The 27,207-nt window shown below is 37.7% G+C and overlaps 1 protein-coding gene across 2 annotated transcripts in view; it reads right to left on the bottom strand.

Moving 5' to 3' along the window:
• Positions 1–27,207, bottom strand: part of LOC124774518 (aspartate--tRNA ligase, mitochondrial) — a 158,872-nt gene that overhangs the window by 11,480 nt on the left and 120,185 nt on the right. For both annotated transcript variants that reach the window (XM_047249487.1, XM_047249486.1), the window contains exons 9-10: positions 26,009–26,116; positions 14,913–15,125 (exon numbers count right to left, since the gene is read on the bottom strand). In XM_047249487.1, the coding sequence (XP_047105443.1) occupies positions 14,913–15,125; positions 26,009–26,116 (321 nt within the window). The remainder of the gene's footprint in view (positions 1–14,912; positions 15,126–26,008; positions 26,117–27,207) is intronic.

Raw genomic sequence — 27,207 nt, 5'->3', positions numbered from 1 at the left:
CTCTCTCTCTCTCTCTCTCTCTCTCTCTCTCTCTCTCTCTCTGTGTGTGTGTGTGTGTGTGTGTGTGTGTGTGTGTGTGTGTGTGTGTGTGTTTTTCCCAGCACACGATACATTTTCTGCATGAAACGACCATTAACAACCCGAAGCAAGCTGCCTCACAACTATTGTAACTGGTCCTTAATCCTTAATATCTTGGCTACTGGCACTTTAATGGAGTTGATGTCCAAACTGGTCCTACTCTTGTTCTATTGAGTACAGATCTAGAAATCTTGCTGGCCACAGGAGTATCTCATACGGATATGAGAATGTGCCACATGTGGACAAGCACTGTCCTGTTGAAAAATGGCACAACAATACCATGACACAAGAGGTAACACATGAGGCCATACCATTGTGCTGTCAGAGTTCCCTCGAACAAAGCCAGCTGCGACCTGAAGCCATACTTCATAGCTCCCAAACCACGTAACCAGTAGTGTGACTCTCCAAAACAATTGAAGAATGGGATCTCTCTCCAGGTTGCCATCACACATGTTCACAGTCACCTGGGTTTGTGCAGGACCACAACTCATCACTGAACACAATGCAGCAGCATTCATCAGCTGCCCTTGCTTCCCATTCATGTCATCAATCCATATGCAGCCATATGTGATGAAATTTAAACGGTAACTCCTGCACAAGATTATAATCCCCTAGCGTGCTGGTTGCAAGTCACCAACTAATGATGCAAGGTGACACAGAATGTTGCAGGAAGTACATCTGTTCTTGGATGGCAGGCACAGATGCAAAGGGGTTATGATGTGTTTGTGCACAGTATCGTGCTGTCTCCCTGTGACGTGGTCATCCAGAACATTGACGGTGAGTAAGCTTGCCCTCATGTTCCCATGCAGTCAAACATCGGGCAACTGTTGCATTTAAATGCCCCACAAAAATGGATATTATGACAGCAAGCTGAAAAGTAATGCCTCTGAATTTTTTATGTGATAACTCTCAAAGCCTTTTAAATAAAACAAACTTTATTAACATTCACCATCTTTATTCTTCATGTCTACATATTTATTTCTCAACATAGACACCCTGATGATACATTTCTCCCAGTAAGAGACCAGTTTGTCGATAATGTCACTGTAGAATGTGACTTCGTTGACAGGGCCACAACCTCATCTCTTATTGCACTGCTCCACCACTATCCACATGAAGTCTTCTGAAGTTTCCTTTAAATTTTGGAAACAGAGGCAAATCAGATAGGATCAGGTCAGGGCCATATGGAGGATGTTTGATCACAGAGAACTCAAGGCATCGGATTGTTGCAGCACTCGTGTGCGGTTTGGCACCATCATGCTGAAGGAGAAGGTGCTCCATGTGTGGACAAAATCTCCGAATTGAAAACTCAGCCACAGTATGCTGTTTCCCTTGCACCAAAGCAGTTATGTTACACACCACCATGTTACATGCTACAACTCAGAGCCCTCTAGCAGCAGATGGCTGCAAATATGTAGGCATGAAGAATAATGGCGTAGAATGTTAATAAATTATGTTTTATTTAATCTTTAAGAGTTTCCAGGTACAAAATTTGGAGGCATACTTTTCGGCATCATCCAATATACCATTCAACCTGCCAGCCAGATAGAGACCCACAATGAGACCCCTTTCAGATTCTTGTCAGGTGCTGATAAATCTATCTAAGATGAGTATCCGGCATCTTAATTCCTTCACAGCAATAATTCTATATCTGATGCCCTTTATACCCTACCTGATCTGGTAACAACACTGATACTGGTGGCCATTCTACATGTTACAGAGATTTTCAACTCTAATCATTTACATACCCACCAATGGCATATATGTGCACAAAGTTACACTGACATCTGACCATGTCCTCTGAGTGCTTCACCTTTTTGTGAGGCAGTATAGGCCTATATGAAAAGAGATTTCGCTCAACTTTAGAGTAGATACTTCTAATACTACTTATTTTTGCTCTTAATTAAAGACTTAGCACATCAAATCAGCTAGAAATTTAAGTGTAGGAAATTCTCATAGCATTGCATGCGTTGTTGTAGAAGAATGTTAAGCATGAGATGTGTATACAAACAGCTAGACTCAGCAAATTAAAAGTCAGTTTTATGACTGGCCATCATTTCAGGAATTACTATCTACATCTACATCATACTCCACAAGCCACCTAATGGTGTGGCGGAGGGTACTTTCAGTACCATTATCTGTCCCTCCAACCGTGTTCCACTCGCGAATAGTGTGTGGGAAGAGTGATTGTCGGTAAGCCTCTGTATTGGCTCAAGCAATATGTTGTCTGACTCCTCCTGAAAAGTGCTGTCCAGACATTTCAATAGTAAATCTCTCCATGATGTACAACACCTCTCTTGTAACGTCTGCCAATGGAGTTTGTTTAGCATCTCCGTAACGCTCTCTCACCAGCTAAACGATCCTGTGACGAAACGTGCTGCTCTTCATTGGATCTTCTCTATTAGTCCTACATGATAGGGATCCCAGATACATGAACAATACTGAAGAACCAGGCACATCAGTGCCTTATAAACCACTTCTTTCATGGATGAGTTACATTTCCTTAAGATTTTTTCAATGAATCTGAGTCTGATGTCTGCTTTTCCCACTTTCTCTTTCATGTGGTCATTCCACTTAAGATCACTCTGGATAGTTATACCTAGATATTTTATGGCAGACACTGTCTCCAGCTGTTTGGCAACAATAGTGTAGCTGTACAGTAGTGGATTTCTTTTCCTATGTATGTGCAATATGTTACATTTATTTATGTTCAGGGTCAACTGCCAGAGCCTACACCATGTCAATTCTCTGCAGGTCATTCTGCAGATTCTTACTATCTTCTGGCATTGCTACTTTGGTACAGACAACTGCATCATCTGTAAATAGCCTTAAAGAGCATCCAATGCTTTCCACTAGATCATTTATATATATTGTAAACAGTGACGGTCCTATCACACTTCCCTGTGGTACTCCGGATATTACTGTTACATCTGTAGATTTAGTTTCATTACGAGTGAAGTGTTAAGTTCTATCTGAAGAAAGTCTTGAATACAATCTCAAGTCTGCTCCAATACTCCGTAAGTTCATGTTTTTTTTTTTTTTCATTAAACGGCAATGTGAGACGGTATCAAATGCCTTACTGAAATCAAGGAACACTGCATCAACCTGAGCGCCGTTCTCCACCGCCCTGTGGAGCTCATGGAGGAATAGAGCAAGTTGAGTTTTGCAGGATCTCTGTTTGTGGAATACATGTTGATTTTTATAGAGGAAATCATTTTCCAAAAATTAATTCTTGAGCATAAAACATGTTTAATAATCCTATAACAGATTGACGTCAACGATATAGGTCTATAATTGTGTGGATGTGTCTTATGGCCTTTCTTAAAAATAGGAATGACTGTGATTTTTCCAGTTGTTAGGTACCTTTCGTTGCTCCAGCGATCTACAATAAATTTCATAATTTTTAACATTTTTCTACAATAAATTACTGCTGGAAGGGGAGCAAATTCTTTCGCACAATCTTTATAGAATCTTATAGGTATCTCATCTGGTCCTGAAGCCTTTCCACTACTAAGCGATTGTAGCTGCTTTTCAGTTCCGCGATCGGTTATCTCAATACCTGCCATTTCGATGTTCGTATGATGACCGAAGGGAGGGACAGTGTTACGTCTTCCATGGTGAAACAAACTTCGAAAGACCGAATTCAGTATTTTGGCCTTCTCCCTGCTATCTTCCATTTCGATGCCGGTGTGGTCACTGGGAGAATGAATAGATGATTTTGACCCACTTACTGATTTTACAAATTACCAAAATCTCTTAGGGTTTTTAATCAGGACAGTTGACATTGTCTTACTTTAAAAATCATTGAATGCTTCTCTCATTGCTCTCCTTATGCTCATTTTCGCTTGGTTCAGCTTTAGTTAGTCAGCTAGGTTTTTACTCCTCTTGAATCTGAGATGAAGTGCTCTTTGCTTACATAGTGCTTTTCTAACAGGGCCATATTTCCCATCCCTTAAAACCTTGTTTGGAACATACTTGTCTATGACATATTGAATGATGCCCTTGAATTTTTTCCATTTGTTCTCCACATTTTTGTCATCATCACCAAATATTTGATGTTGACCACTGAGATATTCTGAAATTTGTATCCTGTCACACTTGCTGACCAAATATATCTCCCTACCTTTCGTAACATTCCTTGTAGGACCCATCATCATAAATGCTGTCACAGTCTTATGATCACTGATACCTTCCTCTACGTTAACTGATTCAATAAGTTCAGGTCTCTTTGTTGCCAGGAGGTCTAAGACGTTACCCTCACGAGTTGGTTCTCTAACTATCCCCTCACGAGTTGGTTCTCTAACTATCCCCTCACGAGTTGGTTCTCTAACTATCTGCTCAAGGTAATTTTTGGGCAAGATATCCAGAACAATGCCACACAAATCCCTGTCTCTGGCACCAGTTTGATGGCAGAACACTGCCAATCTATACCTGGCAATTTGAAGTCACCCCCTACTACAATGGCATGATCAGGAAAATTACTAATGATATTCTGCAAGTTCTGTCTTAAGTGTTCTACAATAATCAGTTTACGTACTGTGTAAATTCCGTAAATTTGATGGTAAGTGAAAAATCAGGAGTTACCATAAGACAGTTGCCTTAATTCAGAACTGCACAATATTCATCATGCGCTGACTGTTCATTAACTCACCATAATTTTACATGTTTTCTATGTCGATTACTGTGTGTGGCTTTCCATCTTCCTCACAATATGTCTAACTTTGATTTCCTGGCATTATTGATACTTAAGCATATTTGATGTTTCTTCCAACAGTGGACTTGATAATACAAAAGAGTTAAACAACAAAAAGGGTCTAGCTATATGAGGGGAAATGAAGATTTAATGATTATCTCATGAAGCACGTAAATGAAACAGTCCTAAACACAAGACAACATAATCAGTTACAATATTCAGTTATATCACTCCACTCCTTGTCAATGGGCATTCACACCTATGCAACTTCCTGTGTGCACTAGATGAATGTGACCACTGTACATAGAGACAAGGGGGGTGCATGCAACTTTGTAACGTCACACGTCTCTGGTTTTCTTGCATTGGCCCCTGATTTGTGCATATGGTGGCCCATGCAAAGGTGAGGGAGTCTCACCATCCAAGATGGGGACATATTTGTAGCAGTCATGCAGAACATGTCTGCAGTTCTCTCCACAATGTGCTTCGTTTTACTTTATCTTAGTATTAAGAATATCGAATTTTTCATGTACATTAGCACTTTGTTCAGGTGGTCTAATGAGAAACACTTGGAATTTGAAAAGCATTATTGAGCATTTCCTTCTTTATACCACATTAATTCAGAGAATTATAAAGACATACTGGAACTAAATGGCTGTATAAAATTTCTCACAACTATTTACAAGCTGGAAACAACAAGGCAAACCTGAAGAAAATTAGAAGCCTTCGTTCATACCTCTGACAAAAATATGTTGGAAAAAAAATTGAACCACTGAAGTGCTTAATGAAATAATTTAACTAAAAGCAAGAAATAAAATAGATTAGAAAAACAGTTCATGTGTCTTTGAATGATGCTCTAAATCTATACTCTTTTTTTATCAGGAAAAGTGAGCGAGCAACAACAATTATGACAATAAAACTTGTAAGGAGACATTACTACTTCTTTCACCACACACATTCTCTTTCCTAGTATTTGAAGGATTCTCTATTGAAACATTTTTGTGACTGAAAAACTTTTGGAATCTTTTTTTATACCTTTCGGCATGGATGATAGAAACTGTCAAGGCCACATAACAGCGGACTGCATGATGATGTATGTAATCCACCAAACGAATATCTTCTAGTAACCTTTTAGATTCTAAGATTGTAAGTTAAAAACTGAATATTAAATTTTCATTTGGTGTATATGATCTTGAGCATCATTCAAAGGCATGTCAAATGTCCTTCTAATCTAGTTTATTTGTTGCTTTTACACTAATGCTTTCACAAAACATTTGACCTTTTTTCAGTTTTTATTTTTTTATTTTTTACTTTTCTTCAGAAAGCTTAAAATACAATTATTTAAATACTGATCAGTATTCTGTTAATACTGAGAGTATATGGATCAAGAGAATGCAGAGAAGTTTCAGTGTATTCTGTGATTTGATATTTATTTGATTTTTTTATGTGAAAGAAATTCGCAATTTCTAATGTGATGGGAAGTGGTCTTGTGATAACTGTTTCAGCTTGAGATGGTACACCTTGATGCCCGCAATGCTGTCACAGTCAAAGAGCAGTTCAATCTTAGATGTAGGAAGTGCTTCTGTTCTAAAGTGCTGCTCTGCATCATATGGTGGATTGCTTCTCAAACATACACACACTCTTTGACAACTTCCTTCAAGGCATAGTTGATCTTCAACAGTCTCATTCAAAATGGAACAAAGGATCTAAGGTTCGAAATCAGCTCAAAATCACACGTACTTGGCCAGCAACAAATATTTGTCTGCCCAAGGGAGCTCACACCTGAAGTAAGACTTTGCGACTTGTGAGCAATTATCACACAGCTCAAAGTCAAAAGCAACTGAATTCACTGAATTTTGATGTTGAATTTGTCATCGTAATCAACAGCTATTGACTGAATACGTAAAAATGTTTATAATTAGTACAAATTTTGAAAGGATTGTAGACGTGAACAAGAACTGACCTTTATGCAACTGATCTCGATGCATCCAACAAATTTCAACAATTTCACCCAGTGACCCATTAATGAGACCAGCACTAACTGAAATGTTTACACTCAACATACCTCAAGTGCAGACTGCAATAATGGTTTCATCAGCAAGTCCACCATAGTCACTGGCCAAATCCTTACAAACTTGTCAGTTTGGCAAGCCTCTGTTGGTTCCAAGCAATGTACTGTGCATTTTTTGGATAGATATGAAGCTGAGTCACACTCTCCAATCTCAAATGAAGACAGTGGCAGATACAGAAAAACCTCAAGGAGGGGATGCTAAAAATATCCTGTACTATCTTTACTTTTATCATAATAAAAAATAATCAAGTCACACGCAAAGTTTAAGAAAGTTTTATTTAAACTGATTATACACATGTACAAGACAATGCCATCTTATGATACAAAAAAGTTACACTTGTGGTTCTCTTCCTTAAATGAGGAATTCTACGCACCTATTCTTCCTGGCAAATTGATTAAGTACATCGTCAATAGGACAATCATTGTCGACCTCAGCCACGTCTTTGTATGGTGCAGTGTTGAAAAACTTCTTTCTACTGTAGTAATAGATGTGGGTAGATAAGCAAGTATTTTGTACAGCACGTGCAAAATAGGATAGTCAGATATAGGACAAACAGTCAATGCTTGTATAACAGAATCGCGATCATTAAGGGCGATTATGCTTGTTTGTTTGTACTGAAGCATCTCTCCCATTAAACTCTTTTTAATCACAAGGAGTGACTCTTCTTCAAAGAATGGTAGGTTAGTTAAGCACTGATTCAATTTATGTGTCAGATCATTACCGTTGTGTTTCAGTAGTTGTGAGGGCAAAACTATGTTGAATTTTAAATGATAAATATTTTCTTCGGCAAAACGTTCTCTCATGTCAATCGTAACATGGTCCAGTGTTGGAATAAAAACAGTAGTTTTCCAATATGTCATACTCGATAACTTTATTCTGTCGAGATGTCTGATAAAAGAATAGTGTGCAGGCTGACTGACAGGGGCAGTGTAGGTGGCAATGCGGGCAGCCCCGCAAGCGGAGGGGCAGGGGGGTTGCGCCCCCCCCCCATATGCATCCGCCACTGAATGAAGGTCATATATAGCTCAGCCATATAGGACATCCCTTCATCAGCAGTGAAGTTGCCATCACAAAGTCAATAACGCAATTCAATGAAGACATTATTTTGATGTCGTACTTTGATGGAGTTCCATGAAATTGAAGAGATGCCACAGATGAAAAGTATGCTCGTAAGACTTTGGCTGCTTGAAAATCAATGAGCCAAGGACAGGCTACAATTGAAATAGGTCTCCAATGACAACAACATCTAAATTACCAAATTCACCATTTTGCCATCATTTGACTTAGGTCAATTACAGCTAACATTTCAAACAAAGTTATTGAGCATTCATCAGTTATGATCCAATGAACATAACTGAATTTGTGACTTCTTTCTGTAGTCTTTCAACAGCCAATGGTACACAAGTTATTTGAAGCTAATTAAGTTTTTCTTAACCACTCTAATTTCTTTCACGCAATTAAATCTGTTTTCTTAGAAAACTGCATCTCATACTGGTCAATCTGCTACCCCACTTGCCTATTTCACTGTCAGATGCCATCACCACATATGCAAATCAGCAGCCTGTTGTTGTTGTTGTTGTGGTCTTCAGTCCTGAGACTGGTTTGATGCAGCTCTCCATGCTACTCTATCCTGTGCAAGCTTTTTCATCTCCCAGTACCTACTGCAACCTACATCCTTCTGAATCTGCTTGGTGTATTCATCTCTTGGTCTCCCTCTACGATTTTTACCCTCCACGCTGCCCTCCAATACTAAATTGGTGATCCCTTGATGCCTCAGAACATGTCCTACCAACCGATCCCTTCTTCTGGTCAAGTTGTGCCACAAACTTCTCTTCTCCCCAATCCTATTCAATACTTCCTCATTAGTTATGTGATCTACCCATCTAATCTTCAGCATTCTTCTATAGCACCACATTTCGAAAGCTTCTATTCTCTTCTTGTCCAAACTATTTATCATCCATGTTTCACTTCCATACATGGCTACACTCCATACGAATACTTTCAGAAATGACTTCCTGACACTTAAATCAATACTGGATGTTAACAAATTTCTCTTCTTCAGAAACGCTTTCCTTGCCATTGCCAGCCTACATTTTATATCCTCTCTACTTCGACCATCATCAGTTATTTTGCTCCCCAAATAGCAAAACTCCTTAACTACTTTAAGTGCCTCATTTCCTAATCTAATTCCCTCAGCATCACCCGACTTAATTAGACTACATTCCATTATCCTTGTTTTGCTTTTGTTGACGTTCATCTTATATCCTCCTTTCAAGACACTGTCCATTCCATTCAACTGCTCTTCCAAGTCCTTTGCTGTCTCTGACAGAATTACAATGTCATCGGCGAACCTCAAAGTTTTTATTTCTTCTCCATGAATTTTAATACCTACTCCGAATTTTTCTTTTGTTTCCTTTACTGCTTGCTCAATATACAGATTGAACAACATCGGGGAGAGGCTACAACCCTGTCTTACTCCCTTCCCAACCACTGCTTCCCTTTCATGTCCCTCGACTCTTATAACTGCATCTGGTTTCTGTACAAATTGTAAATAGCCTTTCGCTCCCTGTATTTTACCCCTGCCACCTTTAGAATTTGAAAGAGAGTATTCCAGTCAACATTGTCAAAAGCTTTCTCTAAGTCTACAAATGCTAGAAACGTAGGTTTGCCTTTCCTTAATCTTTCTTCTAAGATAAGTCGTAAGGTTAGTATTGCCTCACGTGTTCCAGTGTTTCTACGGAATCCAAACTGATCTTCCCCGAGGTTGGCTTCTACTAGTTTTTCCATTCGTCTGTAGAGAATTCGTGTTAGTATTTTGCAGCTGTGACTTATTAAGCTGATAGTTCGGTAATTTTCACATCTGTCAACACCTGCTTTCTTTGGGATTGGAATTATTATATTCTTCTTGAAGTCTGAGGGTATTTTGCCTGTTTCATACATCTTGCTCACCAGCTGGTAGAGTTTTGTCAGGACTGGCTCTCCCACGGCCGTCAGTAGTTCCAATGGAATATTGTCTACTCCGGGGGCCTTGTTTCGACTCAGGTCTTTCAGTGCTCTGTCAAACTCTTCACGCAGTATCGTATCTCCCATTTCATCTTCATCTACATCCTCTTCCATTTCCATAATATTGTCCTCAAGTACATCGCCCTTGTATAGACCCTCTATATACTCCTTCCACCTTTCTGCTTTCCCTTCTTTGCTTAGAACTGGGTTTCCATCCGAGCTCTTGATATTCATACAAGTCGTTCTCTTATCTCCAAAGGTCTCTTTAATTTTCCTGTAGGCAGTATCTATCTTACCCCTAGTGAGACAAGCCTCTACATCCTTACATTTGTCCTCTAGCCATCCCTGCTTAGCCATTTTGCACTTCCTGTCGATCTCATTTTTGAGACGTTTGTATTCCTTTTTGCCTGTTTCACTTACTGCATTTTTATATTTTCTCCTTTCATCAATTAAATTCAATATTTCTTCTGTTACCCAAGGATTTCTACTAGCCCTCGTCTTTTTACCTACTTGATCCTCTGCTGCCTTCACTACTTCATCCCTCAAAGCTACCCATTCTTCTTCTACTGTATTTATTTCCCCCATTCCTGTCAATTGCTCCCTTATGCTCTCCCTGAATCTCTGTACAACCTCTGGTTCTTTTAGTTTATCCAGGTCCCATCTCCTTAAATTCCCACCTTTTTTGCAGTTTCTTCAGTTTTAATCTACAGGTCATAACCAATAGATTGTGGTCAGAGTCCACATCTGCCCCTGGAAATGTCTTACAATTTAAAACCTGGTTCCTAAATCTCTGTCTTACCATTATATAATCTATCTGATACCTTTTAGTATCTCCAGGGTTCTTCCATGTATACAACCTTCTTTCATGATTCTTAAACCAAGTGTTAGTTATGATTATGTTGTGCTCTGTGCAAAATTCGACCAGCCGGCTTCCTCTTTCATTTCTGTCCCCCAATCCATATTCACCTACTATGTTTCCTTCTCTCCCTTTTCCTACACTCGAATTCCAGTCACCCATGACTATTAAATTTTCGTCTCCCTTCACAATCTGAATAATTTCTTTTATTTCATCATACATTTCTTCAATTTCTTCGTCATCTGCAGAGCTAGTTGGCATATAAACTTGTACTACTGTAGTAGGTGTGGGCTTCGTATCTATCTTGGCCACAATAATGCGTTCACTATGCTGTTTGTAGTAGCTTACCCGCATTCCTATTTTCCTATTCATTATTAAACCTACTCCTGCATTACCCCTATTTGATTTTGTGTTTATAACCCTGTAGTCACCTGACCAGAAGTCTTGTTCCTCCTGCCACCGAACTTCACTAATTCCCACTATATCTAACTTCAACCTATCCATTTCCCTTTTTAAATTTTCTAACCTACCTGCCCGATTAAGGGATCTGACATTCCACGCTCCGATCCGTAGAACGCCAGTTTTCTTTCTCCTGATAACGACATCCTCTTGAGTAGTCCCCGCCCGGAGATCCGAATGGGGGACTATTTTACCTCCGGAATATTTTACCCAAGAGGACGCCATCATCATCAGCCTGTTATTTATGCAAATTACATGACTTGTGCATAGATATCTAATGCCATATACCACCACAAAACTACCAACAAACTGATAGATCCACGATGTACAGCATCAGTGCTGTATCTTATTCCAAAGATGGACAAACCAGCTATTAAGCAGATGGTCATGATGGTGTGGCTCACCAGTGCACAAGTAACAGGAAGTGTATGAACATGTTGAAATGATTAAAAAGAATATATTTTCCTTGAAAATATATCATTTTTTAGTTACACAGTATTTATGATGATAAAATTAGTGTTGTTGGGCACAACATCCAACCATTCTTCTCTAGAAGCCTGAGGGTGATGATATATGAAAAAGAAACTCAAAAATTAAATGCTTTAGACAACACAAGACAACACTACTCCTCCTCTTGTCCCCTGCAAACATGTGTTATCCTTTAAATGGTTCCAAACCTTTTAGCTCCACAGTGCTGCATATAGCATCTACCTGGGAGCCTGTATCTAATATTTTCTGGGTTTCATGAACAAATAAAGCGAGTTGGGTCTCACACGATCAGTGTTTCCGGAATCCATGTTGATTCCTACAGAGTAGATTTTGGGTTTCCAGAAATGACATGATACGCTAGCAAACAACATGTTCTAAAATTCTACAACAGATCCACATCAGAGATATAGGTCTACAATTTTGTGCATCTGCTCGACGACCCTTCTTGAAGACAGGGACTACCTGTGCTCTTTTCCAATCATTTGGAACCTTCCGTTCCTCTAGAGACTTGCGGTACACAGCTGTTAGAAGGGCGGCAAGTTCTTTCGTGTACTCAGTGTAGAATCAAATTGGTATCCCGTCAGGTCCAGTGGACTTTCCTCTGTTGAGTGATTTCAGTTGCTTTTCTATTCCTCTGTGAAGCAGCTTTGGAAAAAGCTGTTTAGTATTTCAGCTTTACGCACGTCATCCTCTGTTTCAATGCCATTATCATCCCAGAGTGTCTGGATATGCTGTTTCGATCCATTTACTGATTTAATGTAAGACCAGAACTTCCTAGGATTTTCTGTCAAGTCGGTGCATAGAATCTAACTTTCGAATTCAATGAACGCTTCACACATAGCCCTCTTTATGCTAACTTTGACATCGTTTAGCTTCTAACTTGGCACGTACCTGCCTAAAACGCATTTTACGATTGCCTTGAACTTTTTCCATGAACACTCAACATTGTCTGTGTCGGAACAGAAATTTTCGTTTTGATCTGTTAGGTAATCTGAAATCTGCCTCCTATTACTCTTGCTAAACAGATAAACCTTCCTCGCTTTATTTATATTCCTATTTACTTCCATATTCAGGGATGCTGCAATGGCCTTATGATCACCAATTCCCTGTTCTGGGCTTACAGTGTCGAAAAGTTCGGGTCTGTTTGTTATCAGTAGGTCCAAGATGTTATCTCCACGAGTCGGTTCTCTGTTTAATTGCTCGAGGTAATTTTCGGATAGTGCACTCAGTATAATGTCACTCGATGCTCTGTCCCTTCCACCCATCCTAAACATCTGAGTGTCCCAGTCTATATCTGGTAAATTGAAATCTCCACCTAAGACTATAACATGCTGAGGAAATTTATGTGAAATGTATTCCAGATTTTCTCTCAGTTGTTCTGCCACTAATGCTGCTGAGTCGGGAGCCAATTATTAACCTAGCTAGGTTGTTGAGTATAACCTCGACCCATAATAATTCACAGGAACTATTCACTTCTATTTCACTACAGAATAAACAACTACTAACAGCGACAAACACGCCACCACAGGTTGCCTTCAATCTATCCTTTCTAAACACCATCTGCGCCTTTGTAAAAATTTTGGCAGAATTTATCTCTGGCTTCAGCCAGCTTTCCATACCTATACCAATTTCAGCTTCGGTGCTTTCTATCAGCACTTTAAGTTCTGGTACTTTACCAATGCAGCTTCAACAGTTTACAATTACAATACCGATTGCTGCTTGGTCCTCGCATGTCCTGACTTTGCCTCACACCCTTTGAGGCTGTTGCCCTTTCTGTACTTGCCCGAGGCCATCTAACCTAAAAAACCACCCAGTCCACGCCACACAAGGTGATTGGTATGAATTCCATACAGAAGGGCATTAACTGTTCTATATGAAATATGTCTTAATTGTTTATTAACTCTTGTTTTCAAATTTTCAATTAAAAGAGAGAGATGATAGAAAGAGTAATGACATACATATGGTCTGCTTCCAATCAAAATTACACATTTTTTTTAATAGCTGCTTCATTCACATTCTTATATTCACCTACAGATTTTAATCGCACAAGGCTTTCTTTGTAATGAGCTGTTTACGTGTCTTAATGTGTATAGAACTATCTTGCAAGACATAAAAGTAAGCCACACTCACATACAAGTAAAATATACATCTCAAAATAACTGCAGCTGATCTGATACACCTGTCAGACTGGCTGTGGCATTTTTGTATTAAGGTGAATGGTGAGGTGGTTCGTATCTCCTGGCAAGAAACCCACACCATACACTGTTAAAATGGAATTCACATCATTCAAAAGGAAGATAATGCTGAGGTGGTTCATGTCTCCTGGCAAGAAGCCCACACCATACACTGTTAAAATGGAATTCACATCATTCAAAAGGAAGATAGTATACCATTAAATTGTGATGTTAAGAAGAAATGTTAGCCTCACAGTGAGCATAGACTAATTATGTGTAGTCTTGGAAAAAAAGTAGAATAATGGAAGATGGGAGAGGAGAGGGGTGAAAGAAAGTTGAAGCTAAACTTCTTTTCAATGAGAAAGTGTATCACATGTGATGCTATACCTGGCAGAATGTCGCATTTTCTTGCTCATTTCAGAAAAACATAAGAAACATAACAATTATACATGACACAGACCAGTGCATTATTGTGAATTTACACTTGACTAATCTTGGGTTAATCTACTGGAGAGTAGGATATAAGGTAGTGCTAATGCTGTTGGTTGTGGAGCTACAGCATGTGTGCAGGCACACTTCCAATGCTCCTAACACACAAGAATTCTTTACTTTCTGGGCTCCCCACCCATTTACGAAAGCAACTTTTCCTGCACACAGGATGTCTAGTCCCAAAAGAGCCTGAAGTACATCAGCTAAGATGAAATACTGTCCAATGAAGAAAATCAAATTTATCATTTTTAAAACAGTAAATAAAAGCAATGAGAGAAAATAGTTATGGTCAGATAAGTTTGGACTGGATTAAAGTAGAGGTGTATAGCGAATCATTCTTCTATTATTGCTCAAATGATCATGGTACATTATTTTGTCTTCACTAAACAATGTAAGGTCGTTAATGGCATACATATTTAGTGCAGATGATACTAATTTTTCTACTGATTTTTCACAATAGTATAATTTTCAGAAGCACACACGCTTATTTACTGAGTAAAAGGAGGATAATTCCTACAAAATAAAATTATTTATTCCAATTTGGCAAAAAAGTTACACTGTGTCAAAACAGAAGGAAAACTTCTAAGATTAAGAATACTCACAACACGGTTTTCCAAACCAGCAGCCAAGTATAATAGATCTCCATCTTTCAATTGGAGATTTTTCCTTGTGTCTTCCATCATAGAATTTATGTCCTCTATAAGAGACACGTTTTCTGAATTATTCCCAACAGGAATTATGATCAGCTTTTCTAAAGCATAAATTTCGGCGAAAGACTTTTTAAAATATCTCCTCATGCTCTCTGATAAATAGTCCTTTCAAATAAAGAAAAATTATTAATTTAACTGCATAAAAACAATTAAAATAAAAACAATACACCATTGCAATAGAGGACACCACCACTGAAGTAACAAAGTAACTGTTTTTTTCACTAATGTATATGTTTCTGTTCATTCGCAAAATTTCAGCACAACAGACCATCACAGTTACACCATACAGCTCATAAATAAATAAATTCACTGTGGATTACTGTTCTAAAATTTGTTGTAGGTACAGTATACGGTGGTTCAAAGCCTTTGCATTGAACATCTAGGAGTGACTGGCAGATAGTCATGGGGAGAAACGGTGACACCAGGCATCCTTCTGTATCGGCTATGTTCCTGAGAGGCAGTTTGTTGTAAGCACTATACGATGTAGGTAAGCAGTGTGTGTTGTCTGCATTCCAGTCATCTACTCTGCATGAAAGATGGTATGCCGAGACAAGTTAAGTTCCTGATTCACTTTTAAAATATCCTTTTCTGCTTAGACACACATTATGGTACAAGGGTAATATATTTCCTATCTCAGACTCATTAGCCAACAACATACAATGAGCTTTTTGCCGATTCTTATAGAGAAGAAGTGTGTTTAAAATACAATTCGACGTTGTGACTCTACTATTAGCAATAGGAGGCTTTTCTTTTAAGCACAAGACATAAATGCCGAACACTTTTAATTTACCACATAAAGAAAGGAGTGAGACAGCAAATCGCCTACTCCAAAATCTAGTACTCAAACATAAAACAGAAAGTACCAAGCCATGAACAACCCTAGTTGAAATTAGTCTGTATATCACCACATCAGGCAATATTACTCTGAGTTTAGTTATACAAACAGCAAAATGGGCAAACCAAAATTACTTACCAACAGAAGACATTTACAATAACAACAGTACACTGTGACTGAGTCAAAGAAAAATATCCTTGATCAAAATGGATCATCATCTACAGAAATGTACACAACATTCACATCAAGTCAGTCATGAAATATGAATGGGACATCGTCTTCAATGACAAATTTCCAAGCAATGAAAAACTCGACAAAATACACTTTAATTTGACTAACAACTGCATTATATGTAGAAATGTTGAAACATTGGTCTGCAGATTTGCTTGTGGACAAACATAAGTGGAATTGCCCCCATCAGAAACTGGCAATGATCGACATAATGCCCCCTGCAGATGGAGATATAATTGAATTGATATGGCCGGGAAGACAGAACAAAGAACAACACTGCAACTGGATGCTTTTGAATACTACAGCATATACAACACATCACTAAGCAGTAACAAATTATGACTGTTTAACATGTAATGAGAATGAACACTCGAAAACCATGACATATGCCAAATATACAGGAAGCTTTGACAATATGCTAAATGTAATGACAAAGTCATAAATACAAGGAGAAGAGGAGGATGAAATCAAGTGCTGCTAGTGATAGTGGTGTAGCTCTAGTCTCTGGAAAGAAATGCTAATTCCTACGGAAAAAACCTGAAACTTTTTAATGTATGAAATAACAGACTTTTTCCATGCTACTTAACGTGTATATGTCTGTATTGTGTTAATAAATTGGACAGTTATTATTATTAACAAATTATTTAAAAAATGGGGATAGTATGCAGCATGGCCAGTTAGTAGGTACTGTTAGATCATCTTGTTGTCACTGGTCCGGTGAGTATTTAAGGATGGGAGGAATTAAAACAAACACAAAAATTGATGAAATCAGAATTGATCAGGTGAAACAACTTTGGTATCTTGATATTATAACCAGAGGGGACAAAGGATGCTTATTGAAAGTGAAGATAAGGGCTGCATTGGCTATAAAGCCATTTATGTCCAAAAAAACATTTTAAGCAGCAAATATATGAATACATGTGCCAGAAAATCATTTGCATGAAGTATACTGCTCTGCAGAAATTAAAATTGGACTTTGGTAAAATTGGAGAGTAACCAACTTGAAGCTGCAGAATTGTGGATATGGCAGAAAATGAAAAGAATGAGTTGGATGGAAAGAAAAAAACCTGCATGTCTTGAGGGAAATCAATAAAGGGGGAAGATTCCAAAATAAATAAATAAATAAATAAAATAAAAAAAAATAAAAAGTGATATGTCATCAGACACAACACTTTCATCAATAACATTCTTGAAGGGGAAAGAGCTGGGAAAGAAAGGAAGAGGACAGTCTAGGATAAAGTATTTGGATGACATCAGGAAGAGGATAGGATGTGACAATCGTATTGGAACTGAAACAAACAGCCATTGAAAGAAGAGAGTGGTTGTATCAACGAGGTATTAGCCTTTGGAATATGAATGAAAGTGTTTCCAGGATGTGTAAGTGAACGTTTTGTCTGTAACAAAAGTGTACCCATGATGTCATCCATCTCTCCTAGAGGTTTGATGCAAAGATTTTTAAACAACCTGTGTATGTTAATTTTCATCACAGATGGGTTTTACCCAAAGTGTGATACTAAATTTGATCCAAAACAGTTAAAGTATAACTATGTGATAAAATCTGTTACTTTTGATGTCTTAAATGACTGGGGAAAATTAACAATAATTTTTAACTGGTCTATGTTTAAAAACACTCACATATATCACTATCAATATACCGGAGTAGGCAGTATGCAGCACATCAGGTTAGTAGACTCTGACCGTGACAGTTCATTTAAATGTAAAACAAAGAAACAATGACTGCAAAATTGTAAATCTATTAAATTTGCTGTGCCAAAAATATACCTACCTTATATTATGCTCTGTGCTATTCATTAAGCTCTCCAGTGTGACTTGTAGGAGCTAGTTAGTTAGTTCCATTTTCCATGGATCATAAGCATAATATATCATAATGATGTGGAATGAATCATATTCATTTGTAAATATGCCTACATGCTGATCACTTACATGGAGGAAAAAATCACCAATTAGAGTAATAAAAATTCTTCTACAGAATAGGAATTGTAAGGGGAAACTCTTTCAGTTTATTTTACTATACTGTCTGTCAGGCATTTTGTCACCACATAAATGATCAAAAATATTGGTTGTAACACTGTGCATCCTTTAGTTAGGTCACAGAAAATACCAACTGGCACAATTTGGTTATTTAATGCTTGTAATATCTGGTGAGTGAACATGTAACTAGCATTACCAATACAGCAACCACTCTGGAATCCAAACTGGAGGATATTATTGTCACTGAGGTGAGATACTAATCTAGAATGCATCAATTTCTCAAAAATTTTGGAAAATGACATCAGTAGTGAAACAGGTAAGTAGTTCCTAATGATGTCTTTCCTATCATCTTCCTGAAAGTGGCTCTTAACAATGGCATAGTTAAGTCTCTCTGGAAAAATGCCTTGAGTTAGTGATGCATTACATATTTCAGATAAGAGTGGTCTTACTACATGGGAATAAATCTTTAATACTCTCTTGGAAGCACCAACAAGTCCTTATAACAAATAGTTTTTGAGGGAATATATAAGGGGTGATCAAAAAGTTTCCGTTCGACAGCATTGCTGCAGTGTACATGCAATGTAGCACGACTCCGATGCATGTATAAAAGTACGACATGTAGGCAAGGGATTAATGTGGTGTATAATGAAAACTGTATATGGGGCAGCATGTCTGTCAAAAACCACTATTGTAGAAAAGTGTAACACAGGAAACTACTGTTTCATGATAATGCAAGTTCTCATACCATAAATGCAGTAATGCAGAAGTTAAGCCAAATCAAGTGGGACACACTCGAACACCCACACTATAACAGTCCCGATCTCTCCCCACGTGATCATCACACCTTCGGTTCTTTAAGGGTGAATAATTCCTTTCAGACAAGGATGTACAGCAGACAGTTACAGACTTCTTCACGCAGAAGTACATGGTGTTTTACCAAATAAGTATTTTCAACCTAATGCATTGGTGGGATGGTTGTCACAATGCTCACAGCAAGTTTGCCTGATTGGTATTCTGATTCTGGACTGTTAAGTCCTTTGAACAGTTACTTTTGTCATCCCCTACATAATTTTCTTAATTTCAAAAGGAGAACCTGGTTAGACATTCATGTGACTGAAGTTTTGCTAATTGTTTTTCAATATACTGCTGTGATTTTTCTTTTGAACTGTTTGTCTCTATACTTTTTACTATATTTAAGAAATTAGATATAGTTGCTACCTACGACTCCTCATTTACGGCCCTTCCATTCAATTAAATTGTGTTGATGTCATTTTCTGTGGCTGGTTGGCCTATCTCTCTGTCTGAATTACTGATTTCTGACATTATGTGTATGTTCTTTGAATTTTCAATAACTTTTCTTAGTAGTTTTTAAAGTGTGCAACTACTGCAGAATCTCTACTCGTTCTTGCCAACAGATACACTTCCCTTTTTCTTTCACAAGATACTTTAATTCCTCTTGTGAACCATGCTTTTTTACATGGGTGATTTAATGTTCTTCTTGATTATCTTATGGGGAAAGCTGTTTTCAGAAAAATGATATGAATTTGTCGTGGACTAGATTTAATTTTACATCAGCATTTGGTTCATTTATAAATTTAATCCCAGATCATTGTTCTGTTGTCACTAGTAATTCTGATTTCCACTGAGGAGTATCAATACTGTAAGGCACTGTCTTATTTATCCTAACTAACTGTACATTATGATTAGAGAGAACAGTTGTTACTGGATGAACGGTTATTTTCTTACTTTGAGCTTAATCAAAGAAAACATTATCAATCACAGTCCTACTGTCTTTATCCACCCATTCTGACATCAAATTGTAAGATCTAAATGTTTCCAGATCATTTTTCCTCTCAGAATTCTTTAGAAAATCTACACTGAAGTCACCACAAATTACTAACTGCTTGCTGCTGTCTGAGTGATACTACAGTAAGGAATCCAAAATTCTCATAAACAAGTCAAAATTTCCCAGTGGGAATGTGCAATCCATCATCTAACCTCCAGTTCTCAACCACATGACACCACCAAACTATCAGTTAACAATGAATGCCTACAGACAACATATTTTGGCTGTTACCTATCATTTTACAATAAAGATAATGGAAAATCTTTGTATTAGGTCTTCAGTAGCCCTATGTATGTCAGCCCAGGTCCAGTGACTAGCAAACAGACATAATTGTTCCATCACAAATATTGGGGAAGTATAAGAATCTTACGTACCATGTGTTCCATTACAACAATGTAAAATGAAACAATTGTGCACAATGGAGCTTCAAATACGCGACATGTGTCAAGTGCTGGCAGTTCTACCTGCCAAAATGAGCCTTATACAACATCAACATATAATTCTTGAGTACATTGCAGATTATAACAATGCTGACCTCGGTACTTGGCACTTGTCTTTCAACACCACTGATGGCAAACTCCAGAGGTAACGACAAGCTTTCAAACAAACTGTCGTCTCACCATATACTTAGTCATAATTTATGTTAATTTTCTCACATTGATTTCTTAATTGTCTTCTTTCACAGCTTGTTTTCTTCATTTATATTCTGCATGGACATCCCCCCCCCCTCTCTCTCTCTCTCTCTCTCTCTCTCTCTCTCTCTCTCTCTCTCTCTCTCTCTCTCTCCCCCCCCCTCCCCTCCTCCTCCTCCAACACACGTCTGCATATCAATATTTGCTTTTCATTATTTAACTTTAAGTTTCTTCACCCTTCCAATATTTTACTCTGTGTTAACCTATCTTTTGTTTACATTTGTACTTTTGTATCTTTAAGTTTAGGTCTCGTCTTTGATTTCCATCTCAAATCTCCGAAATGCCCAATGGGAACTGACTGTAAAACAGAACCTATGGCTCCATTATGAATTCATCTTTCATAAATACCTCATTTGTCTTTGCCTTCTCTCCAGTTGGCTGTCATTGCCTCTACCCTTTTCATCATCCAAACCATTGGCTCCATTCAGAATCCCTGTACTTTACTGGCAATAGGAATCTATTGACTAGTAGGCTTTTCAACAAATTTTTACATGGACACTGACTGAATGGCACTTCAAGTAACCGATGGTGGCCTTCACACAGTTATACTAATCTCACTGCTTTGTGCCATAAGGTTTTTAGAGTAACTGATAAAGGGTGATGGCTTCTACATACCGTAGTGAGGCGATGGTTTGAACGGCTTGAGTAGTCACATGTTATCACAAAATGAATTGTACAACCTCCATTATCTACTGAACAAATGCAATGTTTTTTTTGTGATTTAATCATACACTATGTAGCATCTCACTCCCCCCAGTTTTGACATATCACAATGCATCTAGGGACCTATTATCAATGTCCTCTTTTTTCATGCTGGCATACCGTAGTCCATATCAATTCAGGCAGGCTAGGAAAAAATCTTACCTTCATAGTCTCGGATGTTACTGAATTTAGCATATGTTGAAATGAAGGAAGGAACACGTATTTTTTTTTTTTTTTTTCCTCCAAAAAAATTTCTGATCCGCGATACAGCCCTAAAAAGGTGACACTGCAAGTACAATTTTGAAGATGCAAATTTTGGAATTTTTTTTTTAACAATGCTGTATCTCTGGAACAGTTTTAGATATTTTGTTGTTTTTTTTATTTGAAAGATAATTGCTTTATGATTATAAAGAAATCCTCCATTTGGACTTATCTGTCCAAGTTCTTTTACCATAGCGCTCTCAACTACTTCTTTTATAATATATGGAAAAAAAATTTTTTTTTCAAACATAAAACCTGTTCTATTACCACAGTATCACATAACAGGCTCTTGAAAATCAAAACCTAGCATTATTTAACATAATTTTAGTTCTGAAAGATGAGTAAGAGACTCATTTTCAAGCATTGTAAATGGTTCCAAAATGTATGCAAAAGGTCCAAAGACTTAAAGGTTTCAATATACAATTCTGTGCACTCTGTTTTGTACTGAAATTAGCCAGTCAGTGAATTAAAAATGTGTTCCACTGCTGCAGCATCTTCTTTTGATATAGAGTAATGCCCTCCTGTTGAAACAATAGGAACTGGAGCACTTACAATCTTCAAAACATTGTGAACAGGAAGTGAGCACTGATGGCGTTGTTGCTATCCTTCAACTGGAAACCTATATCCAGCTGCTGGTCCATGTGGTAGCATAAAATTCACTACAATGTCATTTAACTCATAACTGGTGTCTGTAATCTCTGCAATCCACCAGTCACAGTCATACACACACACCACAAACATCCACCTTCTCAAGTTGTGAATCTGAATGTTATCCTGCTGTTTCTCAGGTGTTGGCCGAATGAACGAAATTTCTTCTTTCTTGCTCTTTAAAGTGCGTGCAATATGAGTTCGCCCATCACTTTGAGTCCAAACATGTTTCTTCTGAATTCCTTTCACACTGAGTAGTTTGTTTGGACCATTCTTCTTTTTTCTGCTCACGGAATTCTTCAATTTCCTCTTTGGACAAAAGAATGAGGGCTGTAGATGTGTAAGATTTCACAACTCTTGTAAAATCCTCAGCATTCTGAACCAAAGCTGTATTTGGTCTGAAAAGATTGTGTTTTATAGTATGGTGCTTCAGCGGGACTCCTACACCATCACAAGGCCCCTTCCTATGACCAGTAGCACTGTATACCAAGTCAGTTAGCACAAGCAACTTACTCAATTTCAACAGTTGGTAATGATTTTTAAAGTGACTAGGTGCACCATCAGAAATAATGATGATCTTCTCTGCCTGTTTGCAGTTGAAGAACTTTGCACATTGCTAGCAAAGTATGTGCTGAGTCATATCCTGTGTCATCTTATAACTGCAACACTTGTGGTCTTGTTTTGAAAATATGCCACTCCTGTAAAAATTGAAACCTAGTCATTACTCCAATGAAAGCCTTGTACTTCTTGTGGGAGAATTACAGACACCAGTTCTCAGCAAAATCACAGTGAAGCACTAAACATAGTTCTTCAGCCTGTACATGTCCTTTCACTTCTGCAATGTGTTGTTGTTGCAATATCTTCAGATGCTGATGTGTTACTGCTTTCACTGACCATTTACCAAGTTCATCAATGAAACTGTCAAAGGCAACAGTTTTCTTAATTAGTTTATTTTACTCCCATGTCACATATGTAATTTCTGCAGAGTTACCTGATACGTCTTCTAGGCCAAGAGTTTGTAATACAGACCTCCCTTTCCAGGGCAGTCACCACATTCTTGAAACAAACAAGTCTCTCACTGTACGTCCAGACTACTAATGACTACACGCCCAACCAAGGTGTCATGTCACATGCTCCAGTAAGTTCTTCAAACTTACTACACATGTTCAAAATTTGTGCAGTACACACACACAAACGGACATCTCTAGGTGGGTGTGTAACTACCCACTTAGGTTGTAGTCCATCATATTTTGATCTTCCAATATGTGAATTTGTGCAGTTGCTTTTATAAATTGCAAAAGTTCCTTTAATAATGCGAGTCCTGTACCTCTTCACTTTCACAACTTTCTGACATTAAACTGTTACAGTTATGGTGTCATTTTTTTTGGCACTCTGGTAAAAACAGTACCATTTATCTTCCAGATAAAACGGCTGAACTATTTAAACTTGAGCTGCTTCCACAGGATGATCATAATAGGGTTTTGGACTTCCAAAGACTCCTTTTACAGACCTCACATTTCTTGATTTGTCTACCATGTACTTTGATACTGATGAAATGAGGTTCAAAATTGTTTTCTTTGAAAATGTCTCTGGAATAATAGTTAAAACTTGCACCTTTTCACTGTAGGATGCACAATATTCAACAGCTGAATTGATATGTGAAAAATTCCTAGCAAGAGGTGCAAGAGTGCTTTGGTTCTTTTTCTTCTGAAGATGGAATTTGTACTTTGAAGAGTGTGGTCAGTTTTGCTGTAGTGTATTCATCCATATCTTTAGTAATTTCTCTTTGCTTTCTTGATGCATAGAGCTTATGACTCAACTTCACTGACCACAGTTTCTTAACAGGATTAACACGTATCTCTGTAGTTGACAGATTCAGGGTATTTAATTCTTCCTCTATTGATGCAAAATCTGCGCCATGGGAGGCTTCACCTTATTCAGATACTATCATTGTTGTTATCCTGTCAAAACATTTAGGAGACAAAAAGTCGCCACTGGAAACATCTTCACTTTGAAACAGAGTCTTCAAATGAGAACACTTATTGCCAACCTGAACAAAGTCTGTTTTTTTGTTTGTATTATACATCATTCTTTTATGGACATGCAAATCATCAGCACACTTCACTCTCCTGTGGCCCCAGTCAGAAGAGATTTCAAACAGTCCTTTTCACAAAACACACTGCAACTGTGTCAACTGGCAAATTCCTCACAAAAACACAGACTCACTGGATGTCCCCAGATTTCTTAGAAGCCTCTTCAGTAAACAAACTAGCACTGAACAACTACAAAACAGAAACCTCCAATGAACAACCATGACAAAGAAACTGACAAGAAACAACAATAAAGTGTAAGAAATATCTCAGCAATGAAAGGAAAAAGAAATAACTGCAACAAAGAAGGTGATAAGAAATAACTGCAACAAAGACAATAGAAATAAACATTGTAACAAAGAAAATAGTAAGAAACAACTTCAGCGAAGACACACGTTATCCTTGAAAGTTAAAAAGAATGATTTTTTCAAATAAAACCTGTCCAACTTAAAAGTGGAAGCTCTCCTTTACAGACAATATAGTACTACATGGTACTAAACAGGAAAGAACCTAACTTCTCTGGATTCACATTTTTGAAAAAAGGTTTTTTCTGTAAATTATAAAAAAAATTTGAAAGGCGCCAGTAAAAGAAATTTGACAGGTATGTCCAAACATAGGATACCATTGTAATCATAAAGCAATTATCTCTCAAATAAAAAAAAACTCTAACAAACTATCTAGAACTGTTACACAGATCCAGCATTTTAAAATTTTTTCCAAAATTTGCAGGGTGTTCGCAATGTCATCTTTGGTGGCCTGTATCTCGGGGCAGGAATTTTCTTGGAGAAAACATAAAAATGTGTGTTTCTTACTTACTCCTGAATTTTAACCTATGCTACATTCAATAACATCAGAGACTATGAAGGTAACCCCCATGCCTGAAGTGATATGGATTATGCCTGCTTGAGCTTGATTAACTAGGTGGATTAATTTATTATCTGTGCCTATGTCTTACTTCAGAGGCAGTATATTTGTGAGAATGTAAAACATTTGAGACAAGGTTAACAGTGCTGTGGTAGGTGCCAATGCAAGTAGCCATAGCTATTTCTAAGAACAAGATATTATATACCTTACAAAACTATATAGTAAAAGAGATGTCTCAGGTTTTTCTTTTTAATTTATAAACTCAAATCTATATTGTTTTAGCACACTTTAGCTGACTGACAAGGATGAGATATTTCACATTCCATTTTTTTAAATAAGATAGTGGTTTCTGTACAATGATCTATATGTGTAAAAAGTTATGTGGGGATATAAAGACATTACAAAAATCACAGATACAAACACTGTTGAATCAGTTTCATATTAGAATGCTTAATGTGTACCATCAACATGGTGAATCATGATGAAGTCAATGCTTGTTTAACTACAGAGATGGAATGTTCCTGGATTTAATCCTGATGTGGTGGCCACAATCAAATGTTCTTAAATTTTATGTCCAACCTCCTCTCAGCCAGTAAGTCTGATAACATCTGTACCAGAGAGAGCTGATCCATTCAAACTCAAGGCAGCTCAAACCGTTCCCTGCATGTCTACCCCTCCAACATGACAATTATCAATAATGCAATTGCTCCTCAGTGTATATTTACATTATACTGCAGAATACAAGTTCATTGACACTAGCCTTTTCTTCTAATTCAAATATATAAATATAAAAAATATATACTATGAATATTACACAAGTTACTTACAGATACATTTGGGAAAACAAGAGCCTTCACTGTCATAGAAGAAGAGTAGCTGTTATTTTCGAACCATGTAGGTCCATATTTCACTAGGAGTTTGGTGACATCACGGATCTGGCAACAAATAAGTAAATAAATGTCATTTCTCTTGCTTTCCCCGTGGTAAAAACCTAAAGCCACATGCTGGATGCAGAAAAAAATATATATATGCCTCTGCATATGTCTGCTTGTGTCTGTATATGTGTGGATGGATATGTGTGTGTGTGCGCGAGTGTATACCCATCCTTTTTTCCCCCTAAGGTAAGTCTTTCCGCTCCCGGGATTGGAATGACTCCTTACCCTCTCCCTTAAAACCCAAATCCTTTCGTCTTTCCCTCTCCTTCCCTCTTTCCTGACGAGGCAACCGTTGGTTGCAAAAGCTAGAATTTTGTGTGTATGTTTGTGTTTGTTTGTGTGTCTATCGACGTGCCAGCGCTTTCGTTTGGTAAGACACGTCTTTGTTTAAAAAAAACAAAGATGATGTGACTTACCAAATGAAAGTGCTGGCAGGTCGACAGACACACAAACAAACACAAACATACACACAAAATTCAAGCTTTCGCAACAAACTGTTGCCTCATCAGGAAAGAGGGAAGGAGAGGGAAAGACGAAAGGATGTGGGTTTTAAGGGAGAGTTTAAGGAGTCATTCCAATCCCGGGAGCGGAAAGACTTACCTTAGGGGGATAAAAGGACGGAGCTACAGACAGAGGTTATGATAATTTTAAATAACAGCATTCTTACCATATGTACCTCAATCTACATCTACTTCTACATCTATACACCTATTTTGGAGTTCACACTTCAGTGCTTAGCACAAGGTTCGAAGAACAACTTTCAGAAAATTTCTCAACCATTCCACTCTTGAATAGCACATTGTAAAAATAAACATCTAAATCTTTCCTTTCATTTTATTACAGGGGGCATCTCCACCTATAAAGGTGAGAGCTGACAAAATATTTAGCCACTCAGTGGAAAAATCTGGTCATTAAAATTTCATAAAAAGATCTCACTGCAAACAAAAAATGTCTTTGCTTTAATGATTTTTGGCTCTTTCTTGTATAAATTAAGATAAACATCCTTGGGGAATACCCGATATTGCACAAGACGACTTCTCGTCATCCCATAACTATGAACTGTGACCTTTCCAACAGGATATCATGGATCC

The sequence above is a fragment of the Schistocerca piceifrons genome, chromosome 2 (genome assembly GCF_021461385.2).
Source record: "Schistocerca piceifrons isolate TAMUIC-IGC-003096 chromosome 2, iqSchPice1.1, whole genome shotgun sequence".
Classification (NCBI taxonomy): Eukaryota; Metazoa; Arthropoda; class Insecta; order Orthoptera; family Acrididae; genus Schistocerca; species Schistocerca piceifrons.
Note: the sequence above shows the minus strand (reverse complement) of the source record. Positions and strands in the feature narration are given on the sequence as shown.